This window comes from Acipenser ruthenus, chromosome 9 (assembly GCF_902713425.1).
Source record: "Acipenser ruthenus chromosome 9, fAciRut3.2 maternal haplotype, whole genome shotgun sequence".
Taxonomy (NCBI): domain Eukaryota; kingdom Metazoa; phylum Chordata; class Actinopteri; order Acipenseriformes; family Acipenseridae; genus Acipenser; species Acipenser ruthenus.
In genome coordinates this window covers 5,431,941-5,449,863 of record NC_081197.1, presented here as the reverse complement: position 1 = coordinate 5,449,863, position 17,923 = coordinate 5,431,941, and the positions used below count along the sequence as shown (strand labels likewise).

The window sequence follows — 17,923 nt, the reverse complement described above, 5'->3', positions numbered from 1 at the left end:
CAGAAATACCAACTACTGCATCTCAGTGTACAAACTCTGGGCTAAATTGCGTGAATAATGAATACACTGCTACTGTTGGTGAATATTTAATAAAGACAACCAATTAAAACACATGCCAGTTCCCTCAAAATGAAATATGTCAAATGCCTTCCTTAACTTAGTCACTTTTGAGAGGTCAAGCAGATTCGGTGCTACACAGCAGTGCAATATTTGAATACACTGTACAGCTGACACTCGCTGGCTCACAGGGCAATGTGTGGACAATCAGTGGACTGCAGCCTCTAGTGCTGCCAATCCAACTGGATCTATACAGAACATTTATTTGAAGGTTTCTTTTACTTTACGGAAATATACACTCTTCTGTCTGCCTTTCAATAATAACATCTACACTTTTCTTATGAAAAGGGAATATCTAAAAATGACAGAATATAACAATACAGTGATGCTGTTTATTGGTCTTTTTTTTTTTTGAACGAAAAAAAAAGCAAGCAATAAAATGTAATGAACTTCAATTAAAAAACGGGTTCTACTTCAATTTAAATGGTATCAGTAAAGCATAAAAACACCTCGAAGTATGTCTGTGTAACCTCATGCTGTTTGGCTTCTGGGTGTTTTCCTATGCCCAATCATTGTTAAACATCTGTTTCATTTTCCCTTCACATTATAAAAGGCGGTGCAGCTGTAATTAATCACACCAACATTTTGTTGCAACATATTTGCTTCAATAAAACTCTGAGTTGTTTCCTTTAGTCTGCCTTTGTATTCTGCCAATGTAGATAAGCCAAGCAACCACCAACCACTGATCTATTAAAAAAAAAACTGAACACAGATTAACCACTCGCACTCCTTAATAGTTCCCATATGAAGAAAAAACTTTAGCTAAACCACAGTGAGACTGCAGTACATTTCTAGAAATTACAGTGCATTATACTGCATAAGGAATGCGGTATACTACACCACAGTTAAAGCATTGTAAGGTGCAGTAAACAGTAGTAGAAAGCTTCGGAAAGCATATTGAACAGATATGTGTTGTACAGTATGATAAATGCATCTTTTAGGCCTTGTCCACACTATGCCTTTAAACCGGCTTAAAAGTGCTGAATACGGTTAGCGTCTACACTATGCAGTGTTTAATACCGTGCTCGAGAACTGGACTCGAGACCACCTCAGATGGTAGGTCTCCAATCTGGTTCTAAATGAGATTGCATCAGGTACTCAAAAGGGTGGACGCTGGAATACCAAACTACATTTTTGGTGTATCCTCCAATATCCCAAAATGCTTTCATATGTTTTGGAGCGTGGACATTACAAATACAATACTCAGAACAGGTGCCTGAATGAGTTGAGAACGACTATCAATACAGCTTGTCAATAATGAGGCTTGTAAAATGATGGATCATGGAGCGACGTGATCAGATGCCGAAATCAAGGCACATTGATATCTGGAGCGATGAAATCGGTCAAGGAGAACTTCAGAGTTCAAAACGAAACGCACACATTATGATAAAATGTACCTTGTGTTTTTAAGATACAAAGCCATAACGTTCATGCTAAGAAGGGCTATCTCTTCCGTCGGCACGGGCTCCATATTTGCCGGGCTGTAAACATAAAATACAGTGCATGTTGGGATAATGTCATAGTAAGCCCCACAGTCCATTGCGCTGCTAGGAACTGTAACCAATTCATAAACTTATGTCTGCACCATTTCGTTTTTTTTCTGCATAGATTTTTTTTTTTTTTCACTGAGTGATCCATACTGGATTAATTTGTCCTACTAATAAATCAAAGTCCCAGGTAATCCTAGTCTTTAGGGTGCTTTGGAGATCAAGCAGCCCTAATGAAGAGGTCCTTCCGCTGGAAACACAGCTAGATTCAAACACAGGATGTCCTGCAAAGCAAACGCATGCTCATAGAGCCACCAGCTGGCCGTAGGCTTTGTAACATGCTCTGGTAAAACCACAAAGGATCATCAGCAATACATTTTGCTAAATATCAATTTAATACTGGTACAAACAAGCATATATTAACATACAGAAGAAACAATAATTTAAAACTGCACCGTCACATCTATCCTAGACCTGTGCCTGTTTAAATGACTGCAGTGCTTACAGGTGACATTTAAGATGTGTTGTTGATTACTGTTCAATATGTAGTTAATATAGTTACGTGATCAATACTTATAGTTGCCCTCTTGAGAGGTACTGTATTCATTCGTTCTGTAGTACTGTTGCTGTAATTATTTCAGATGATGAGCGCTATTACAATGATGTACTGTGTAGTACTGACAGCAGCATAATGTTCTTTAATGTAACAATACTATTCTCACATCCTGTAAATAAGAAAATAAATGTGCTATCCAGAACTGTGAAGCAGATTTTGATAAGCTTACAGTATGTTTTTTGCTTGCTTTTTTTATTGTACTCTGTTAACTATTTCTAGGCCCCTAAATCAAAACCACACCAAAGACAGTAGTCGTATTACCCTGTGATCTTCCCTCTAAACAAACCTCTACTGTACACTGGAGACAGAAACCCCCACATGCCAAAAAAGTGATATTAAAGAGTGTTACTAAAATAAGCATTTCATTCTGTTAGCTGTGCTGCGTGGTTTCTATTTTCTGTTTAGTGCCTCCAGCTTTGTCCATTTATTCAATTTGAGAGTCATGTCATGAATGTGGTTTCTATTGCTATAATTAAAAAAAAAAACGATATAAACATCATTTAGATTGTTTATTTAACATCACGTAATCAAAGATGATATCGCAAAAGTCTACCTGAAGCCATAATAATAGCAGTTTTCAAAATGTCACATTTTTCAACTACAAAACTAATTAAATATATTAACGTAACATTATTCGTCAGGTTTCATTCGACTTTATGAAGCAAAATTAGTTAATTCTATGGGGTGATGCAAATCTTTCGGCCATAGCTGTATTTTAAACTAATACAAACTCAGCAAAAATCCGAGCCCCAGTTCAGAATTACAAGCCCAAGTCATGCATTTGTGTAAGGGCACTGTAGTAATGTCTTGCAAATAAGATCAGGTTTCATTTTAGTATAATGTTATAATAGTGTATATGAACTATTATCCCAAAATGAAAATCATTTGATAACGTGTTAATAAAGTGCCCCCCAAAATAAAGCGTGATAGAATTATAATATCTCCAAAATGTTTGATTAAAATTGTAATGTTTTGCACACTTGATTATATGACTTTCAACTCAGGAATTACTATATGGACAAGGGTACTGTATGGAGTAAGGTTACTGAATTCTGTGCATGGTCGGCCGAAAAAGGACTAAAATCAGTTAATTTGGCATTTTCTGTAAATGTTTTTGTTAACAGTATAAAAATACAGACGCAATAATATTCTACAGTATATATATATATATATATATATATATATATATATATATATATATATATATATATACATGGATGAAGGCTATATTTGCATCCTGAGCCATTTGAAGAAAAAAAAAAAGGCATAATACCACAGTAGTGATGTCAAAAAGTGATAATTCTTCTAAAGGAAAATATATTTGAACTTTGACCTATTCGACTCCTCGAGACCATCACTTTCAATTCAAACACAAAAAATCAAACACAAAAAATCGTTTTGCCTATTCTTTGAATCTTACTAGTTTTTGGCCTTCACGGTTCTCACAAACATCATCTTTCATGCCCTCACTGCAGAGGTGTCACATTCTGATATTAGCTTCCGGTGATGATGGTTACAGTTTTCTGTATGGTAAACACAAAGTAAAGGTCAGACAGACAACTCTTAACTCCGTGTACTCGCAGCACCAGCAGTCCCAGTCATTTCAATGGCCATTGTCTGGATTTTCTATGCGTGACCTTTAAATTACGAAGGAGAGAAAGGCTATCTGTGCACTACCATCACCCAAATGAACTGCAGCGGTCTCACAAACACATTAGTACCTGACAAAATCAGATCTGATAAATCCTGAATGGGAAAATACAATACAGCTGTGAAACTCTTCCTTCTTACTTAATGTACTTCCATTTGTTCTATTACATTTTATCTTTGACTTTGAAAGCTGTAAAATACTTTCACCTTCATTTCTTATAAAAACATTTTACAATCTCTTTCTTTCTTTCTCTCTTTCAATGCCAACTGAGTATCAGTCATATTTATCACAGGTTTTTTTTATAACTGAATTAAACTTTGTGTATCACTGAAACCTCTCTCTAAAACATCCACGAGGGAAAAAAAATACCATATCAATTCAGAGATTTCTTGGGTTACAGCCATAATTGCAGCTAAAGCATTTTTGACAACTGAACATTTCAATTATTGTTGGACTTATTATGGGTGTTCAAACCAGAGTTTATTTGCAGGCTTCTGCAGAAATAATACTCCTATAATACCATAGCACTGAACCCACTGGTTTTGTATGTACATATTTGCTCCAAATTGTTATTCACACATATCTTTGAAAGAAAAAAAAGCACAAAACTGTGTTCAGAATTCACTCTCACTAATTAACCTAATTAAGCTGCTCTTAATACAAAACTCCCCAAACCCACCAGTTAGCAAGGGTAGGAGTGATAACTGTGTTTACTTCATGAGTTTCTTATCACTGGGGGAAATCCTGGCTGCAGTTGCAGGCTTTCCCCTGGACTGCGGCACTAGCTGTAGAGATACTGCATTGCAGAGGAGCATCTGCATTTCCAAATCCCACACAGAATAGACTGTTAAGCTTGAAGACATCTGCCATGTGCTTTCTACTACCCCTGTGTGCTGTTAGCAAATCAGCCACAACTAAAATGTTTTTTTGCAAACTTTGTCTTCGTTTAACCCAACACTGTATTTTGCAAAGTGTTGCTTTCAGGTTGGAGATGCATATCCCAGGTGACTGTGCTATATTTAATGACATAACTTCAATCACTTGAGTGTCACGTGGCAAAAGGCAGCTATGCACACTTTCAGCTGCTATCGCAATCTTTCAGCATTCTGACCCAGAGCGCTCCACTAGCTGATACCGGCATAACCAAGACAACTATCTCTGAAAAAAAAAAAAAAAAAAAAACCTTCCCGGACTAATGGCTCACAGTCAACATCATTTGTCCAGGACACCTGTTGTCAGAAGAGGCTGTTAATCACACATAACAATGGAGAGGTATAAAACGTGACAAACACTGGTGTCAGGCGTGTAAATATATTGTAAGACATATATAGGGTACACAATGCATAACATGAAATATATTTTTTACTACAATAAACTGTGTGTATGCAACCCAATAAAAGTTATTTGTATCTTTCTATCTAGCCTTCTATGATCAAATAAACAGTATGAAAGATGTACCCTTTATAATGTTCTAGTTTAATATGTATCTAGAACATATATTTTTAGGTGCATGGCCCAGAAATTCTGAGGCAACTTTCCCCACAAGGTCAATCTCCACTCCCCAGGAAGCTGTCCCTCACTCCTAGGTTTTCTTATTGGCATCCAGAGCTACACTTTCACAGAACACATGCTCTCATCAATCCGCAGCAGTCAGAAAACTGAATAAAAACCTTTCAATTTTCTCCAGGTCTTTTTGATTGATGGCAGGTGTCTTATCCAGGCCAGCATCTCCATTTGTTAATCCTCTTTTAGCCTTAGCAACAATGACTGAAATGATTGTGTTGCATCTCAGTATACCAGTTCCATAGAGTCAAATGTTATTAATTTACCTGTAACTTATTAAATTACACAAAATAAATGTCACATTTAGGATTTTGCCTGTTAGACCTGTTTATTGGTTTCAGAACCAGCTGGCTCTTCTGCTTCATTATCTATCCTCTGCATAATCTATCCTCTGCATTCACATTAATTAGGTTGATTATCTATTCTTCAGAGAACAAATAAATAAATAAATAGAACAACAAAATAGTTGACCTTTAAAAACACTCCACAATCTATATAACATTTACCTTCCGAGTTGTTTCTCACTAGCTCGCTTGTTCTGTGTCCCACCAGTTAACTTCAGTTAGCAGGTTGATATAGAAAATTGCAAACCTTGAGCCCAATGACCTCCATGCCTCACTCTAACTAGCGTAGATGGGAAAGTAGATGGCAGAAAAGGCTATGCTTTGTAGAATACTGGCAACAACAAAAATGTTACAGTACATATAGTTGCATGAATACAGTACAAGGGTTACAGAACACCCTACAGTGTTTACAGGAAACACATTACTTTACCATTGCTGGATCCTGTGTTGTCCCTATTTTCTAAACATGATGTGTGAATAAAATAAAATATAGAAACACTCTAGATTATGTTTAAAAAAAAAGACATTGTCGATATTTACATGCGACACAGGATATAGCCAAAGTAATGTGCGCTTGCAATGTATTTCTTGTAAACACTTTAAGCTTTAATCACGGGTGAAAAATAGCGTCTCTGTTCAGACCCCATCAAAGCTATATCAGATAATAAATGGTGTTTGATTTCATCAACAGTTGGTTATATAAAATAAAAGGCAGGAAGTGGATGGGTGCATCAGTCCATAAGAAATTCAACAAATGCATAGATCTGCATATCATTTTTTGTCCTTTGTATTTTTCGTAGTCTTTTGTGTTTGAAGACTAACTTTGTTAGGTTAGTTACTGCTCTCCCTTACTCCCATATTCTCAAAAGCATTCAGCATTTATAAATTCATGGATTTTTTCTTTTTTTTTTTTGCACTTCAGCAGTTTCATTACTTTGCAGCTGGACTGGATAGTATCGATAAGTGCCTGTGCTGCATTTCTTTCTAAGCAAGGGAAATAACTTTGAATGGAGCTTTTCAAGAAGTCAATGTTATGGATGATGTAGTGTGTCCTTTCTGGACTGCAGGTAATGTGTAGCTAGCAGCAGTGTTCCCTGAGGAGTTCCAGTCGGGACCTACCTTCTGGTCTGTACTGTGCAATGATGGTTACCGTCTGCCCAGCTCCCTTCAACGCGGCCGCTGCCTGCTCATGAGTAGCACCTCGCAGATCTATGCCATTGACCTGCAGGGAAACAGAAACATCCCAATTGTACACTGGTCGCTTTAAAGCAGGGCTTCAAAATGAAGATTTGTAGAGGCTATCAATTAAATAACTAACATACAGAGGATTATTTTGTTCAGTTAAGTAATTAAGGTTATCACTGCCCTCACTGTGCAGCCTTTCTTTATTAGAGGCATGCTGTGCGTGCTATGCTGTGCCGTTAAATGTAGTATGATGTTACATTGCATATTCACTGTAGGTTATGTACTGTACTGCAGTTAAACAAAGACGTTTTTTTGTGTTACTGAATAGGGGTGAAAACCTGCAGAAAACATGTGTGGCCATGCCTTGACTCTGCCTGCAGCTTCTGTCTGTGTACTATATGAAATGGACAGCAACTGGACACCCATAACTGTATCTATGTGCTTTTTCAACCCATTCTAAGTAAAGCTTAGTCTCAGTGCGTGGTCTATTCTGTTTGGTTCTCGACTTCTTCTTTAAAAAGAAACAGGAATTAATTTAAAGTACTCTTGAGTATCTGTTTGGTCAGAATATTCAAATCCTGTCTAAGAATTCTTAAACAAACAAAGCTGGGATTGCTGTAATTTGGAGCAGTACAGTAGTAAATGTGTTTGGGGTCATCTCCAAAACTTCACACCCTGTCTGATCCAATTCCCAAGGTCAGATTCTGTATTGTCCAATCAAAACTGGCAGTGTTTGCTCAAAGCAGGCCTGAGATAATGAGCACTGCACTGTTTTATCTTGCGCTGTTTCTAGATTGACTATATATATTCAGGCTCTCCAGTATGAGGGCTAAGGTACACAGATCAGCAGCTGATAGAAACCAGGGCATTAATATGCCCCCACTGTCTCTAATCAGAGGCTCTTGTCTCTCCCTTTGAACTGCTGAACTTTGTATAACAATGAGATATCACATTTCAGCACTGGATGATGAGTGAGGTTTCTCTTACTGTGACATGTTCCTTTAAATCAGCACTGCTATTTAGGGACACCCTTGCAGGAACATTTTCGAAGAGGACTTTTAACAAAGCGAAGCCAGTTACGTCATGATGCCATGCAAGGCTCATTAGTACAACTTGGCTATTTCCCCTTTTATAGTATTATTACTACAGCAGCCTTCAATGACTCCCACCTCCCTCCAATTACCTTATATTCTAATTTTCATGATCATATTAGTGGGTGAAACAAAAATGACACGTTGATAAAAAGTTCCAAACGCTTTGTTGAACTGACCTGGTTACTTATTTATAACTGAGTGTTGAAGTTAAGGATGAATCGTACACACATTTCACACTGGCTACCCAACTAATGTATAGTGACATTTTAAAAAGGAGATCTTAAAAAGACGGGCCAACTAGACATAATGAGCCCCCAGCAGAAACGCTAGTCAAATAACTAGGATTCCTAAAACGTAACAAGAGCGCCACATTGACAAACATATAATTATTATACTGCAAAGTTACAGCCCTCTACCTCGGGTGAGAAATGCATTGAGGGCACTGGGGTTATCATTACTGTTCAGGCAGCTTGCGACTTCCAAAGAAATATGAGTGCCACGGTGCCATCTGTCTGGAAAAGAAGATGGCAGCGTGGACACCGCAGGGATTGGAGAATACGTGTTTGTGAGATATCTGGCAACGGTTGGGAGGATTCACATTTGTATTAAGTGGCTTTACTAGGATTTTCACATTGGGGAGTAAGCTGCAATTTTACTACTCAGCTCTGTAATGCACTATAGCTGCACAATGACTGTTGTTTGATTGCAGTGATCACACAATTAAGCTTTGAAATAGTTCTCCCACTTCAAAAACACTCCACCATAGACAGTAAGATGATAATAAGAAACTAAGAAGAGATAACACTTCGATTACTGTGGTAAAAGTGCAGCTAAAGTAGTTCCGTTGTTTGTACTAACTTTGATTTTACTATAATATGGCATTTTCTTTGTAGTGGCATTTTAGGGAGTTCATTCACTTATTTGCCTTACTGTCAATGATGGTACAAGATAAGAATACATTAGAATGCTTTTAAGCACTATGAAGAAAAATAACTCAATGCTGCCATCTTGTGGATTTGACATTATACTGCAGAATACAATGTTCAACCCATTTAAAAAGCACTCTCTAAAGCAGGGGTGTCGAATCCTGGTCCTGGAGGGCCGGTGTCCTCCTGGCTTTTGTTCCATCTGCCCCCTAAATTACTTAATTGGACCAATCAAGCACTTATTAGAAGCTTAATTGGTCCAATTAAGCAATTTAGTGTACAGTTGGAACAAAAACCAGGAGGGACACTGGCCCTCCAGGACCAGGATTGGGCACCCCTGCTCTAAAGGAAACAGATACAAAGGATACATTGTTTTTTCAAAGTTTGTTATTTACGGTCTAGGACAGTTTCTTGAATATCTCTATTTACTGAATACAGTTTCTTTAATCTTTCTAGAACCCTACTTTTATTTATTTATTTATTTATTTATTATTAATCCTACCACAGGGAAGTACAGCATCCATGCAAAAAAAAAAAAACACTTTCAGTATAACTATTGAGTCCTATTCTTAATACTTTGATTAACAAATTACTTAAATAATGTTTTTTCCAAGTCTGTCATAGCGAATACAAATAAATATATTATTCATGCCTCTGTTCTAGACTGTTGTTAAATGAGTCAAATTCATAGAGATCAAACTGTTTTTTTTATAAAAACAGACTTTGAAAAAATGCTTTAAATAACTCACAGGTAAAGCCATGTGAACACGGCCTAATACAAAAATCACAATCTTTGCAAAGTAACATCATCTTTGTTTAACAGCCTACATATAAAACAAAAAGGTTTACCCGAAAAGCACAATTTAGCACCTGTTATAACCAATAATAAATACTGAATCCAAGAGCAGCACGTTGGTTAACACAGCCCCTGTTCTACTCACAGACAGGATCTGGTCCCCTCGCCGTAGCTCCCCGCTGAGGTCTGCCGGTCCTCCCGCCAGGATGAAGGACACAAAGATCCCCTCTCCATCCTCGCCCCCGACGATGTTGAAGCCCAGTCCCGTGGAACCCTTGTGCAGGACGATCTTCCGAGGCTCCCTGTAAAAACGAGCCAGGTAATACAAGTAGTCAGAAGTGTCGATTCGGCTATGCATCTTATTTTACTAAGGGTTCAGTACATTCTACCAATGGCAGATGCACAACAGAGGATTGCTCTACTTAGATACCATTTGTCCTATTTTACATTCTCTGTAGGCTTCAGAATTAACTCTGTCTGTTCAGTGTCAGTGAGCTCCTCCATGGGCGTCGTTATAATTCTGAACAGGTCGTTCCAAGTGCAGGGGGTGTACAGGGGATGATAAATTAAATCTTACAGAACACTCACACACGTCACCAAATCCAACAGCTATTGTTACTGAAATGAATACATAAATAAATAAACTGTGCATATAACAGTAAATGGAGAAATTAATCATTTTAACTAAACAGAAAATACAGATTTATTTTCCCATAAAGACAAACTTGTGATTACAATATAAGGCCACCGGGTGGCACTTTGTTATACGCACTGTAAATACACCACATTCACAGCTATTACTGTACAGTATGCAGTATATACAGCACATACACTACGATTAGTACTCTCAGATTGTTGTTTCTTATTTTTCGTACGGTAAGGGTAGGAAACAACTACAGCTATGGTCAAATGTTTTGCATCACCTAGGATTTTAGGATTGTGACAATTAAAAAAATAAATAAAAAAAATACTATATGAACATAATTTTTATATTTTATTTAACATCGTATAATCAAAAGAAAAACTACACAATGATATGGCAAAAGTCTACCGAAGCCATAATAGCAGTACAGTATTTCATGTTAGATTTCGAAATGTCACATTTTTCAATATGTCAGTTTTTCGTTAAGTTTATGGGAAAACTACAAAGCGGTATGTAATTCAATATGTTAACGTAGCATTATTCAGCACGTTTCACTCGACTTTATGAAGCCAAATGCGTTAATTCTACTGGGGGATGCAACTCTTTTGGCCAGAGCTGTACATCCATAGTGTGGCTCCTCTATTTTGATTTTATTATGCACTGTAAGCTGCAGATCATGGTTTTGTATGTCATGGTTTTATAGGTCTTCTGCCACAGGCACAGGCTTCTTAAATGGGTCATTGCGTCTGTAACACTCAGCTCCAGCCAGCATTCCTCTTTGAGGACATACGGTGCGTGTCCTTATACAAGGTCACTGCAATGACTTCAGCTCCCTGAAATAGCTACACACATTAACATACCACAAAAGTATTCTGTCTTTTAGGAATACACATGACCCTGAAGTTCCTCCATGACATCTCATCTGCTCAATGCGATTTCATCTGTGAAAGGGGAACTTCTGCCTCATTTACAATTGGTTGTTACAGCTATCTTATATCTGAAATAGGACATCTGGTAAGCTCAAGGTGGATCGTTGTACAGTAGATTTGCTTGAAACCATTTGACAGCAGCTAGTTTTACAGCAGCTAATAGGGGTTTGTAGAGATTAGAATTAGTCTTTCCCTTACATATCTTATTTTGCAGTAACCTGATTTTGCCACAAGCGAGCACTGTGTTTAAATGACTTGTAAAGAAACAGGAATTACCACATTTGGATACACATCTATAACAGACAATAATATTCATGCACATCCCTGAATTTACAGTCTTAGCAGCGCAGTCAACCTGAAGGTGCTCAGGTTGAGACAGCAGCTATTTTAGTCAACATTAACACTCACCTCATCTGACACCAATCTAATGCTGAGAAGCTGCAATACAGCAGATCACTGCCTAACATAAAAAAAAAGGATTTCTGTATTTAACAAGCCTTTAAAACAAGACATGTTCCAGATTAACTGGGTCCTGTCACCTCTAGATGCTATGCTTTCTAATAACTCACTGAAGGACTTTACTTCTTTCTATACTATAGACTTGATCTACAATACTGAATTCCATAATCGACCCTGCTCGTGTTGTGTACTGTTTATACTGTGAAGACAGACACCCTCTTCCTCTCCTTTGTGACTAAAATTAAGCAATTCCCTTTCCAAGAATGCGTAGCCCTGCCATACGCTGACATCTTCTAAAAATAGATCTCCCCAAGGGTTTTGCAGGAATCCCAGCACGTTGGAGGCAACGTTGAACATACAGTATATAGGCTACCCTAACTTTAGATATGTAGCAGGGAACAGGGAATAAGGATGTATTGACGTATCTAAAAAAAAATGAAAATCATTGAGAGAGAAACATAACAAAAGGCATTCTTGAATAGTAAAAGGGATATGCATGCTTGTGACATTACCTGTAAAAATCTCATAATCTATAACAGAAGCATTGTAGATGTGCTACGGACGTTAAAATTTTAGAAAATTAAAACAAGACAGTTAACATGGGGAAGTTCTTAAACTATTTTCTTTCCCAGGAGTTATTTTAGGGAAAAAAAAAAAAAAAAAAAAAAATCAATCTAATGGAACCAGTAGTTATCTTATATTAGGTGTGTAGAAATGTACATTTGAGAAACTTTTCAAATTTGGCCACCAGATGGTACCAATTACAGAGAACAGTCTGTCCCTTTTTATGAATGCCAGGAACTGAACTACATTTCAGCAGCTTTAAACTAGGTTGACGCCTTTAAGGCGTGTTTTTTGTTTTTGTGAGAAAGTTATGGCTCCATATTCTCTCTCAGCATGCTGTAGAATATGATCCCCTCTTCATCATTTCACAATATATAATATGTAGTTCTATCACAAAGAAGTATCCTATCCATGTCTCTTCAAAGTCAATAGAGTACAGGGAAGTTGAATAATGAATGTCTTTAAATAGATCTGGTACAGTACGTTCTGAAAGATCTAACAGCCCCATGTCACAGCCTCAGCTTAGTGCTCCAACTAAAAGGAGACTGTAACACATATTACAGTGGCATTATGTTCCATAAATAAAGTACATTTTAACCCTTCCCTATTACAGTATCTCCATTTGTAATAGGGATACCTGATATAATAATAACATTAATACAAATGCCCTTTTTATAATCAAGGCTTGGCTTTTGAAATTCACCAAAGCCAGATCCATCTTTTGCATTAGACCGTTAAAGTCTCCTAACAACTGCTTAATATTTCCTTTGTGTAACACACATAACTAATTAGACAGATCTCTCAAGTGAAGAGGGCACACATTACACAATTGGTGTCAGAATCTATAGACTTTTTGCCACTTAACTGTTTTTGCTTCAGCTCGTTGCATACTGTACCTTTCACAAAAAAAAAAAGTCTTCCGTGCTTATTTACAAGTTAACAAATCCAAATTCAATACACTTTCAGCTGAAGCCTGAGTGTGATACAGTATGTTTTTTTTAAAAAAGCTCTTATGCTATCGGGAAGTATGGTAACTACTGTACAGTGCAAGAACACCAAGTCCAATTTGCTAACTTGCTGAGCCCTTTCATCCAGGCAGAGTGTGTTTAGTTAAATTATAGACACCATGAATTTAAGAAACTGAAACTAAAATGTACTGTATATAAAATCAAACTCCATTTGTGCCGTAGTTAAAATAAAAAATCTATCCACAAAATAGAAATGATCAGTTTCCCTGAGGTCTGTAATAAAGTTGGGGATCATCTGATCCTGAACTTCTGTTCACTGTATTTCTTTGTTGCAATTGGTACCAAGACAGTACGGAGTTGGTGATGGTCCGCAGATAGCGCTGTACTAGCTGGTACTCAACGTAATACAGAACTAAGGACTAAGGACTGTGTCTCAAGTCTGTTGTAATTGACCAGCTGTGTTTTAGATGGTATTACTTCACCCAGTAAGAAATTCAATACATTGCAGATGTGCTCTCCTTGCTGCAGTACAGTGCCCCCACTGGCCAGGTGTCCAGTGAGCTCAAGCAAACACTTGTATTGCTGGCCTTCGTCCTCCAGGGGTCACTAGCTCGCTGACATCTGCTATTGAGCTTGTGGGTGTAAAGAAAGGGTTGGCTTGGCAGTGGGATAGGAGAATGCTGTGGTGAAGAAAACTAATTGGACATTCTAAAGAAAGATTCATGGAAACCATTGGTGAGAAAACCCATTTCCCGCAGGTCTTTGTTTAACTGTTTGTTGCTTGAGGGCCCTTTCAGCAGATCTCCATTGCCATCTCCAAGATTAGACCAGTGTCATTATTTGTGCAGCTATAGTAAATCGCCTGCTGTTTTATCTCAAGCTTCCCACCCTGCCGAGCGAGTGCCCTACTTCAGACAGATACATGTGTTCACTGCTTCCAATCAGGTCGCACACTATTAATAGACCACGTCGTTCCATAGATCTGAAAGAAAAGGGGGAGTAAACGGACGAAACAGCCTTTCATCGCAAACCAGAATTTGAATGAGAACTAAAACAAAAGCTGCTGTATGTTTCTGTCTACCTGTGTATCTATATAAAGAGAATATTAGGTGCCAGCGAGCATAGTGTGCTGTCTGCTGTGGTGATCCGATGGAGAAATAAAACTCTCTCAAGATGGAATAACAGAGTCCTATCTGGTTCACTTTTTAGCACTACAGAGTAATAATGGTCCAATTCGTAAGAGAGATATCAGTGTTTGTTCCATAGTTAATTACATAGTTATGCTAGAACTTACCTAAGCCCTAGAATACTGTGTCTGGTTTTCATCACCTTAATACAAAAATAAATAAATAAATAAATGCACTGGAGAAAGTACAGAGCGAATCCCATGAGCATGAGCTATTAGGGACAGTTAAAAAATATTTAAATCTCTTCAGCCTGGAAAAAAAGAAGGCAAGAGGTGAGTTAATAGATAAAGTCACTGCTTCAGAGAGAGAGAGAGAGAGAGAGAGAGAGAGAGAAAGAAAAAAAGAAAGAGAGAGAGAGAGAGAGAGAGAGAGAGAGAGAGAGAGAGAGAGAGAGAGAGAGAGAGAGCGTAGCAGAATTTACTGAGGTTAAAATCCAGATGGAATTATTTAACCCCATCACATGAATCAGCTGTGTCATGGTACCCATCTGCACTGTCACTTTGTTACACAATCAGTTACGCTGCTTGTCAATAAGTTTATAGTCATCTGAATTTAAAGGGCAAATAAGATGGTGCAATTCGTAAACCAGTGTCAGTAGAACTTGTAGATACGTGGTAGACTATAGACTGCAGCATTTCCTTGCTGTCAGACCAAAAGAGACCTCAACACCCTTACAATTTTAATTGCCTTGAGCATTTACTGTGATTTCTTCAATTTAGGAGCACCCTGGACTTACTGAACCAGCTTTGAATCTTACTACTGCACAGTTCCCATCACAAAGCAATTATGGTGTTGTTCTTTTGCCATTAGTACTGCCTTGAAAAATGGGGTAACCATTTTCTGTACTTCACTAACACGTTAAGTGTTGCACATGTTTTGACAATAGATATTTGATATATAGTAAGCTATTTATAAATAAAATAAAAAAATTAAAAAAAGTATTGAAATGTAAAACATTACAACAGTAGGCATATCTCATACTATGAAGGAGTTCATAATTCCCAAGTCACAAAGCCCCATTCCATTGAACCGACCAAACAGAAATCATGTTGAATATGCATTGCAACTGTTTCCGCAGACAAAGCAACTGAATTAGTTAAAGGGTGGATAGTCAACATTTAGGCATTTATTTGGAGCATTTGATAAGGGATCCTTCTGATTAAGACAGTAAATACAGAAAAGAAAAAAGGTTCCAGAAAAAAAAAATATATATATATATATATCTATGTGTATATATATATATATATATATATATATATATATATATATATATATATATACACATAGATATATATATACATAGATATTGCATGAAGAGCCCACCAGAGGGCGCTCTCAATTCACAGTCAGAACCGAGTGCTGCAGGGCCTGAGCGTGAATAAATAGGCTTGATGAGACGCAAGGACCCTTCCAGGTCTGGCTCATTGGTTTTCACAGGGTTTCACTCAAGACTGTCAAAGAGCCATCAGCACTGAACACTGCTTATACAGTTTGCTAGAGTGCTATGTATGTATACATTAGCTGGAATGGATCACCTTTGGACATCCTGTTAGGATTGCTTTTTTATTGTTATGTATTTGTTTAGGTAAGCTGCGACCACATGCAATGTCAATGTGCATTTACTGCTATCAGTCATATGGAATCATTAACCCTTTGTTGAATTGCGTCTGCATTAGACTTGAGACTGAAATTACATTGCTGATGCATTACACAAAGTATTCAAACCAATCCTAATGATGTAAAAAAAATAAATGAATAACAAGCAATTACTATGAGTTGTTAGAAAGTTGTTAGAAATGCCTTGAAAACTACTTAAGTCTTTATCAATAGGTCCCCGGTTCAAATCCTGACTCATTGACTCACTGTATGACCTTGAGCAAGTCACTTAACCTCCTTGTGCTCTGTCTTTCGGGTGAGACGTTGTTGTAAGTGACTCTGCAGCTGATGCATAGTTCACAAACCCTAGCCTCTGTAAGTCGCCTTGGATAAAGGCGTCTGCTAAATAAACAAATAATAATAATAATAACCAATACTGTGACCATATGATAACAGCTCAATAGTGTTACCTATAAAATGTTAATGGGTTAATGTTATAGGCTGAAGTCCATTGTTCTCTAATATCAGCAACTCCACAGTAGTCTACTGGGTTATATCTATTCAGGGGAAGAAAGCTGTGTGTAATAGAGTAGTAGATACAATAGACAGCCAGCCTTAAAATGTAAAAAGGTTTGACCTTTTCAAGTGAACAGCACAGGGAGTGCTTGACCTCACACCCCGCTAGCTACAGGCAGCCTGAGACGCCCCTCTCATTATCTCAAAGGTTTTACTTAGAGCCAGCAGCAGAGGGAGTGGCATTCTTATGATTATAGTACTGCTAGCTGTCATTCCCCTACGCACTGTGAAGTAGGGAACATTCTGTAGAAGAGCTGCCACAGTTGCTAAATTAACTGCAATGTCATATTAAAAGCTGTCTGCTAAGCATCCTAAATATTTAACAGTAAAAAAAAAAGCTGATGTTAAAAATGTACACTGCCCACTACCAAGCAACTAGAATTATAATCTCCTACCAACTATGCCAACATGTAGCGCTTCCTTAGATGGGAGAGGTGTGGTCAGACTATTTTCACGTTGGCAGTAGTAGCTGGCAACCTGTAATTTCTGGACCCCCTGGTCTATACAAGTGGTCTTCAACTGAACGATTTTGCAGGAACAGCCTTACAGGTGGTCATTGAACTATCTCTTCAAACTGGAAGACAAATACAATCGTGGATGAAAAATTCAGAATGCACTGTATGCTAAAAATAAAAAGGGCAATATTCATAAAGGACTAATGCCATTTTATACCTAGGACTACATTGCATTTACTGGAATGTTCCTGTTTATTGTGAATTCTATTCGGAAAGTCAGAATACTGTGAGGTGCAGGGTTTCTGATGGGCAGCAGCTGTAGCTCTCCTTTCAGACATCACTGTCATGCTTGGAAAATACATGAGCAAATTGTCTATTAGTGCTGGTACAGTTGATAAACGAAAATTCATCCTGGTAGCTCGCCTTTCAAATGGTTCATCAGATAGCAGATACAAAAATACAGTCCAACACTGCACAGTGAAAATGAGCCTGAAATGAGATGCTTAAGTGTACTGCTTTATCTCCCTCATTAGTTACTATGGGCATTAAATGTTCAAAAATGTTCCTAATTGTAAACCAAAATTACTTGACAACCACACAGCACCCGGTAAAAACACTGCCTGACTAGCTGTGTACCACATGTGTGATTTCTTAGCATGAACAGGGCCATGTTGGTCACCTGGACCACAGAGTTATTAACTGACATAAATAACAATCCTTGCCGACTGTTTATGGACCACCGTAGTCTAACTCCAGGAATTCAAGAA

The 17,923-nt window shown here is 37.7% G+C and overlaps 1 protein-coding gene across 34 annotated transcripts in view; it reads right to left on the bottom strand.

Annotated features, from left to right (window-relative positions):
- The window catches only part of LOC117407165 (disks large homolog 2), a 248,309-nt gene that overhangs the window by 53,708 nt on the left and 176,678 nt on the right, over positions 1-17,923 (bottom strand). For all 34 annotated transcript variants that reach the window (XR_009329587.1, XR_009329586.1, XR_009329588.1 and 31 more), the window contains 2 exons: positions 9,925-10,081; positions 6,898-7,000 (listed from right to left, as the gene is read on the bottom strand). Coding sequence is in view for 31 of the 34 variants with exons in the window: in XM_059030939.1 (XP_058886922.1) it covers positions 6,898-7,000; positions 9,925-10,081 (260 nt within the window). In the remaining 3 variants the exon portion in view is untranslated. The remainder of the gene's footprint in view (positions 1-6,897; positions 7,001-9,924; positions 10,082-17,923) is intronic.